General features: G+C 65.6%; 1 protein-coding gene across 1 annotated transcript; it reads left to right on the forward strand.

Moving 5' to 3' along the window:
- Nucleotides 1-4,183: 4,183 nt before the first annotated feature.
- On the forward strand, nt 4,184-7,603 carry CAMKV (CaM kinase like vesicle associated; the record flags this gene model as incomplete). The annotated part of the gene is made up of 10 exons (XM_083869840.1): nt 4,184-4,281; nt 5,480-5,611; nt 5,690-5,764; nt 5,843-5,981; nt 6,061-6,181; nt 6,399-6,474; nt 6,554-6,690; nt 6,768-6,846; nt 6,922-7,009; nt 7,145-7,603. The coding sequence occupies exons 1-10, from the start codon at nt 4,187-4,189 to the stop codon at nt 7,601-7,603; spliced, it is 1,401 nt and encodes a 466-aa protein (XP_083725966.1). The 5' UTR covers nt 4,184-4,186.
- Between the last annotated feature and the right edge of the window lie 519 nt (nt 7,604-8,122).

Genomic DNA, 8,122 nt, shown 5'->3' on the forward strand with positions numbered 1-8,122 from the left:
AGGAGGTTTGGGGAGCTGGGGTTTGGTGGGCACAGGGGTGGGAGGAGAGGGAAGTGGGGGTGCAGTTCGGAAGCAGCACCATATGGGCAGCAAATGCCAGTGTGTGGCACCCAGCCATTGGGGAGGCTCTGCACACGTGGCTGCACTGCGTGAGGAGTGGGGGGCAAGGGGGCTGGGGAAGGGACTGGTGCTCTGCTGTGCCCTGGGGGCCGTGCTGTCCACCCCAGGCTGGGTCCCGTGCCTGCGCTGTGGGCAGAGGTAAGAGAATCAGGGTGGCCGATTTCTTGTCCCTTTCTTGTTCCTTGCCCCAGACTGTGGGACAAGGAAAAATCCTGTCACAGGGAACTGAGTAGAGCCTTCGGCCCTGCCGCTGGAGGCAAAATTGCCTGGTTCCATGGGATGATGGCACAGAGGCAGGAACATGTGTCTATCCATGTCCTCACGGCACCTTTTAGTGCTCTCAGGGGACAAATACCTGTGATGCTGAACCCATACGCAGCTTTGCTAAAGTCCTGCTGCCATCCCATCCCATCCCATCCCATCCCATCCCATCCCATCCCATCCCATCCCATCCCATCCCATCCCATCCCATCCCATCCCATCCCATTCGGGCCAGTGGTCATGGCACAGCCGAGAGGATCACGGCTCACCCGAGAGGGTACACTGCAGGGTCCCATGGGCTCTCTGGTCCCATGGGATCCCCGGCCCGCCGGGTGTGGCGGTGTCCCAGCTCGGTGACAATGCCCCGCCGAGCCGCCCGCCTCGCCCACCGCGGCGCCGCTCGTTCCCAGCGCCACGCGTGACCCGTCCCCACGGGCGGGGCGCGAAGTTTGGCGGTGACGTCAGGGGAGGGGCGGGCCCCGAAAGGGGGCGTGGCCCCGCGGTCCCGCCCCCCCAAGTTGCCGCGCCGGGCGCGCGGGGCCGCGCCGCGACGGACCGACGGCTCGGCGGGGATCGGCTGGGAGCGCCGGCACCGGCGGGGATCGGCTCGGCTCGGCTCGGCCCCGGCCCGGCGCGGGAGGGCGGGCGGGAGGGGCGCGCTCCCCCCGAGCGGCGGCCCCGGGCCGCGGCCCCCCGTTGCGGTCAGAGAGGCGTGCAGGTGAGCGCCGCGCCGCGCCGGACCGGGGGCGAGGGAGGCCGGGCCCGGCGGGGGGGGGCGTTGCTGGCATCTCTCGCTGTCTGGCCCGGGGCTGCCCCCAACTCTCCTCCCGCCCCCGGTAGCCCGGGACGTCCCGACGGGGCCGCGCGTATCCCTGTCCGGTGCGCGCGCGCCCCGACGGCCGCCCGCAGCCGCGCTGCCCCCGCCGGCGCCCCGCGTCCCGCAGACCTCGAGCTCCGACGGGCGCCGCGGGCACGGCGAGCTGCCGGAGCCCGGCTCTCCCCGCGCCTCGCAGCTCGCCTCCCCGGGCCGCTGCTGCCCCGGTGCCGCCCCCGTCCCCGCGAGGAGCCGGGAGAAGCGGGCCGGCACCGCGGCAGGGGATGCTGCCGGGGAGCCTCTCCCCGTGCCCGCGTCGCCGAGCATCTCCTCCCGGACCCCGCACCTGTCTCTCCCGCAGTCCGCTCCCTTCCCGCTGCCGCAGCGCTCCGAGCCGGCCAAACGCAGAGCTCCCTGCGGTGCGCGGCCCGGGCTGGCCCTCCGTACGCCCCGGGCCGGGGGCGGTGGGACTCCTCCCGCCCTGTCTCAGCCCCAGCCCGGCGGCTCCTCGGGCAGTCCTGGGCCGGCCGGCCCCTCCGCCTCCCCTCCGCCTCCCGCTGCCTGCACTAGCAATATTTCGGTCCGTCTTAGCCCGGCTGCGTTTTCTGCCTCTCCCTGCTACATCCTTTCCCCGGGACGTGGGGGCGGGATAGCAGGGGGAACCCCCCACGGACATGTCCAGGGCAGCTGCAGGTGGAAGCGGGGCTGGAGATGAAATACCAGGCGGTGGCACCTCACTCCGTGGGGCAGAGCTGGCGGTCGGCGGTTGGGGGGCCCCGCTGGCGAGGGCTGCACGGCTGCGTCATCCCTCCGTGCCATCCCCACCCGGCCACCCACTTCCCCGCTATTGTCTTACACCCGCTGTTGCTTCTGCTCTGCTCCCAAATTAGACACTTGGAGGGGGGTGCTGGCTGCATGCGGGTGCCAGCGCAGCACCGAGCCTTCCCCCCGGCACCCCGGGGAGGGAGCACTCATCCCTTCGCCCACCTCTTGCCTGGGTGCCCCTGCCCCGGTGGGGGTGCTCTCACCTGTGGGGTGCATGTGCTGACCCCGGTGCTGGGCTGGGTGCCAGCCTCCCTTGCAGGGTATCCCAGGTGCAGTGAGACCCTTGAAGCCAGCCCAGGGCAGGGGAGGGTGGCAATGCTCAGCCCTGGCAGGATGGGTCCCCACCAAACCAACGAGAACTAATTTTATGAGCGCAGATTAGCTGAGAGCTCCCAGAGACAGCAATAAAATCCCGATACATCATCCCACCCGGGTCCCCTTCCCGGCTAATCCTGGCACAGTGCCGCCAGTGCTGGCAGCCTGCCTGCCCACCCACCGGCCAGCCCTGCCCCTGATGATCTGTGGCACTGAGCCCACCGCCCCTCAGCTGCTGCCAGGACAGCCCTCATTCCCTTTGGCCAGGTACAGTGGCACGGCAGAACTGGTGTTGTGTGGCATGGGGACACAGAAGAGCCAGGCAGGGCACGTTTGCCAGGAGAGCTGCTGGGATGAGTCAGGTGTAGGCTGGAGTGCCTCACCCAATCTGTGGCACAAGCGGTGGTGTCCCATGGGTGCTCTGCTTCTTCTTTGAGACTTGGTGCACACTGAGCGGGACTGGGGCAGGTGCTATCACCTGGTGCGGGTTTTCCTGGAAGGATGGTGCCTGGGTGCCTTGCAAGCTGGGAGCACCCATTCTTTGGGCATCACTCCAGGAAGTATTGAGGCAGTCAACCTTGAAAGATGGAGGCAGGAAGGAGCATCTCCCCATTCCTTGGCTCACCGCACTCACGTCCCACCCAGGTTTGGGTCAATCACCCCAGGGAGCACTTAAGTGCATGCCCTGGGTGCTGCAAGCAGCATGCCTTCCTCCCAGGGCCAGCGCAGCAGAGAGGGGAGGCTGTGCACCTGCAGGTGGGTCGGGTGCTGCCGGGTGCTGCCCGTCCCTGCCCCCTCCAAAGGATGTGCCGCTTTCTGCATCTTCAGCTCCCATTGCCATAGCAACAGGCTCGGCGCTTGGGTACCCGCTCTGCCGGCTCCCGCATCCCGCAGCCATCCTGCCCACAGCCCTTGCCTCGGGGCCCCGGGGCTGCCAGCACGGCACAGCCAGGCCCGCACTGCACAGCGTGGTGCTTGGGGAGCTTTAGCACTGGGCAGCGGGTGCCTCCAGCACCGTGCCAGCTTCCCATCACAAGGTCCCTCTCAGGCCCATCCGAGAGGGCTGGGGGGCCCCGGGCAGCTCTGTCATCTTCTGAGCCATCAAAAAATAATGTCAGCTGAAACTTCCTCCTGGTGACACGGTGGGAAAGGGGAAAAAAATCACTTTATGTGACTAATTTATTTTTTTTTCTGGGAAGCTTCCAAGAAGGATCTGTTTTTGAAGGGCTCCCAACAGGGGAGCAAGGGGCAAAGCATCCTTCCTAAGGGGCTGCAGAAGCTGGCGTGTGCCAAGGCTGGTGTCCTGACCACTGCCAGTGGCAGGAGAGCTGGCACCTCCAAGCTGCAGTGCCACCTGCCTGGTGCCAGTCAGGGCTGGTTGGGGATGGGAAGCTGAGACTGGTGTAACCCACTGCACATGTGACAATGTGTGACAATGCTCTGCCTGGGGAGGCCCCGTCTGCTGAAATGTTACCGTGGGCAAAACTGGGCTGAGAAACTGGAAAGGACCCATTCACCTCCGCTTGCCTCCCCAGTGGGTGCTCCAGGCACTGTGCTAACCCTGACTGCTAATTAATCATTATTAATCCACAAACAGGGGCCCGAGGGGCCAGCCTGTGGCTGTGCTGGCAGCCTGAGCCCAGGCAGAGAGGCTGGATGCCACGGGGATGGATGCACATCGGTGGGGTTGGGCACATGGCGGCTTGCAGCAGCTGCAGAGCACGAGCAGCCGCTGTGCTCAGGTTCCACGTTAATTAGCACAGCTCGGGAGGGTCTGCTGTGGCTCCAGGGGGCCCGGCAGTGCCGGGGCACTCACTGCCTCTCCCTGCCCTGCCAGCACCGGGCCCTGCGATGCCGTTTGGCTGCGTGACGCTGGGAGACAAGAAAGATTATAACCAGCCATCTGAGGTGACCGACAGATATGACCTGGGCCAGGTCATCAAAACGTGAGTTGGTCCCTCCACGGCCCCATGGATGCCCTGGGGAACCCCAGTCACCTGCGTGGGACTCTTGGGGTGCTGAGGAGTGGCACAACACTGCCTGTGGGGGTTCTGGGGGTGTTGGTCCCCAGCTGGGCTGGGATTGCAGGGTGTATTTTGGGTGGTTTTACCCTAATTAGTCCCTCTTGCTCATGGGTGCATGGGGGATGTTCATAGCTAGCTCCAAGAAGGGCAGTGAGCTTTCCCACTGCTGCTGGCTGCAGCTGAGCAGCTCCCCGTATCCCTCCCTCCTCCCCTCAAGATTTGCAGGGATTGCAGCAATTCCACACGATCCTGGCTCCCTCGAGCATTTTGTGAATCAGGAGGGCTCAGCTACAGCAAAGGAAAGACACATGTCATTTGGGGGGCAGTGGAGCACTGCTGCTTTCCCCGACTTTTATTGTCATGCTGAGGAACCTGTTAGGATGCACTCCAAAAAATGAAGCCCTCACACCCCTTGAGAGCAGCTTGACCACAAAATAGGCACCAGAATTTTTTCCATCAGCTTCCAAAACACCTGCTTGGACAGAGGTCACACCTGCCAGGGTCTCACTGCGTGGCAGTGGGGACCTTGGTGCTCTCGGATCTTTGCTCCATCCTCTGGGCAGTTTGTCCCAAAGCTCACAGGTCACTGTTTCCCTCCACCCAGGGCAGTGGCTGTGAGGATTTCAGCGCAGTTGCGGGGATTGGAAAGCCAACGGCTTTGCTGGAGCAGTGCCAAGAGCCCCCCAGGGACTCCCCTGCAGCTCCAGCCTGGCCGATGGGCTCAAGCACCATTAATAATAGAACAGAAATATTGCAGCTACCGGCACATCTCCCTTTCTTTCTCCCCAACTGCTGTGCTGATGTTAATGTCGGGTGTGCTGCTGTTCCACCTTGGCACAAGTGGCTTTGCAGTAGGTCTTACCCCTCCTGTCCTGAGGCTTTTAAACCAGCAAATTCTCGCCCTTCCCTATCAATTTGCTTTTTCCGTATCAGTTGCTTCTCACTGCTGGTTTTTTTCTTCCCTTCCAAAGTAGTTTTGAGCCACAGTTTTCTTCCACTTCTGTGGCATCTCCCCTGACTGCTGGGATCTCGGGGAATGCTGGTGGGCCCAGGGACCACCCAAGCACCCCAGTCTCAGTGGTCCCCAGGAACGGGGTGATTTCTGGGGCTACCCTTGCAGGGAGGAGTTCTGTGAAATCTTCCGGGCCAAGGAGAAGACGACGGGGAAGTTGTACACCTGCAAGAAGTTTCTGAAGCGGGATGGGCGGAAAGTGCGGAAGGCAGCCAAAAACGAGATCATCATTCTCAAAATGTGAGTGCTGGGGCTGGAAGGGATCCTGTGCTACTGGGCAAACTGGGAATTCCCACCCATGCCCCTGTCCCTCTGCAGGGTGAAGCACCCCAACATCCTACAGCTGGTGGATGTCTACATCACCCGCAAGGAATATTTCATCTTCCTGGAGCTGTAAGTTTGGGAGATTTGTGGTGAGGAGGAGGGGGTGGCCCCACCAGGAGTGGGTCTTGGCAGAGCTGCTGTCTGCAGGGCCACTGGCCGGGAGGTCTTCGACTGGATCCTGGACCAGGGCTACTACTCGGAGAAGGACACCAGCAATGTCATCCGACAGGTGCTCGAGGCTGTTGCCTACCTGCACTCACTCAAGATCGTCCACAGAAACCTCAAGGTGGGTGACAGGGGGGTGGGAGCACCCATGGGTGCTGCCATGCCCCCCGTCCTGGCACTCACAGTCCCTGCACCGGCAGCTGGAGAACCTGGTGTACTATAATCGCCTGAAGAACTCCAAGATTGTCATCAGTGACTTCCACCTGGCCAAGCTGGAGAACGGGCTCATTAAGGAGCCCTGTGGCACCCCTGAGTACCTGGGTGGGTGAGAGCCAGCTGGGTGGGCAGTGCTGGTTCCCAGCAGGTCCCTGCTTTTCTTTACCATGCACTCCTTACTACCTGCTGCCGCACCTCCCATTCCCCATCACCCTTGGGGCTGATCCTGGCTGCTTCCAGTGGGTGCCTCCCCATCACCCCAGAGTCAAGAGGCCAGGTGGCTGGGGACCCCGGGGGATGGTTGCGCTTCTGTCTCTTGCAGCTCCGGAGGTGGTAGGGCGGCAGCGGTATGGGCGGCCGGTGGACTGCTGGGCCATCGGTGTCATCATGTACATCCTGTGAGTGTGGGGTGAGGGACAGGGTAGCTACAAGGGCTTGGGGCTGGGGCCGGACTGAGCCCCCCACCACATTCCCCAGCCTCTCGGGAAACCCCCCTTTCTACGAGGAGGCAGATGAGGATGACTATGAGAACCACGACAAGAACCTCTTCCGCAAAATCCTGGCTGGGGACTATGAGTTTGACCCGCCGTACTGGGATGACATCTCACAAGCAGGTGAGCCCCACACCGGGGGGCACGTGGGCTCCCATACTGTCCCCTACCAGCACTTACTTCTCCCCCTGTGCCACCAGCTAAGGAGCTGGTGACGCGCCTGATGGAAGTGGAGCAGGACCAGAGGATCACAGCGGAGGAGGCCATCTCCCATGAGTGGTGAGCAGTGGCAGGGTCAGATGGGGAGCCAGAGGGGCTGGTGGGGGGGCTACTCACCCCTCACTGCCCCTCCAGGATCTCTGGGAATGCTGCCTCTGACAAGAACATCAAGGATGGTGTCTGTGCCCAGATCGAGAAGAACTTTGCCCGGGCCAAGTGGAAGGTGGGTGTGGGTGTGCCCTGCCTCCGTGTCCCCTCTCAGCCGAGGCCGGTCCCCCACCACGAGGCCATGAGCCTGGTGAGGCTGCCAGTCCCTGCCCTTCCGCCAGCCCCACATCCCCCTGTCTTTCCCCCGCAGAAAGCCGTGCGAGTGACCACGCTCATGAAACGCCTGCGGGCGCCCGAGCAGTCGGAGACGGCGGCAGCCCCGGCAGCTGCCCCGGCCCCGGCAGCGACCCCGGCCCCTGCAGCTGCCCCGGCCCCTGCAGCGACCCCGGCCCCGGCAGCGACCCCGGCCCCGGCAGCGACCCCGGCCCCTGCAGCGACCCCGGCCCCGGCAGCGACCACGGCCCCGACGGCCAGCACGGCTCCCGCCGCCGCGGAGCCCGCGGCCACAGAGCCCGCAACCGACACGGCCGCGGCCGCAGCCCCCGCCCCCGGCACGGAGCCCGCAGCCCCCGCCGCCCCTGCCCCGGAGCCCGCCGCCCCCGGCACGCCGCCCGCCGCCGCGCAGCCCCCGGCCCCCGGCACGCCGGCCGCCAACACGTGTAACGAGGTGGGGGCCGCCGCCGAGCCCCCCAGTGAGCAGAGCGGCTGAGCGGCCCCCGCGCCCCCTGTACATAGCCCGGCATGGCCCCCGACCCCCGCCTGCGCCCCCTTTTCTACGTGCCCCGCCGGAGAGCCGGCCGCGGGGCAGAGCCCTGCATGGCGCCCGTTCCCCCGTGTCCTCCCAGCTCTCTCAGTCTGTCCCCCGCCGCCGTCCCCCTCCCCCGGGGGTGCCCAGAGACGCGGGGCAGTCCCCCCGGGCCGCACGCCGCGCAGCGCTGGGGGGCGCGCGGGGCCCCCGGGACACGCGTGCACGTGCGGGACCGCAGGCGGGGCCGCGCGGGGCGGGGCGGGGGCCGTCCCGGAGCCCCCTCTCCGTCCCGGGATCCTCGGGGGGGGACACGGGGACCCCCGCCCGAGGGCAGCCGCACGGCCCCCCGCGCGTTGTGCCTGGAGGACCCCCACTGCCCCCCCGTGCCCCCTCCCCGGTGCCCGCTTCCCCCCTCGCAGCTGCATGCCTGCAGGGCCGGCTCTGCCCGCGGCTGCCGCCGCCGCCCCGCGCCCCGCCGCT

This window comes from Zosterops lateralis (genome assembly GCF_965231275.1).
Source record: "Zosterops lateralis genome assembly, chromosome: 11".
NCBI classification, from domain to species: domain Eukaryota; kingdom Metazoa; phylum Chordata; class Aves; order Passeriformes; family Zosteropidae; genus Zosterops; species Zosterops lateralis.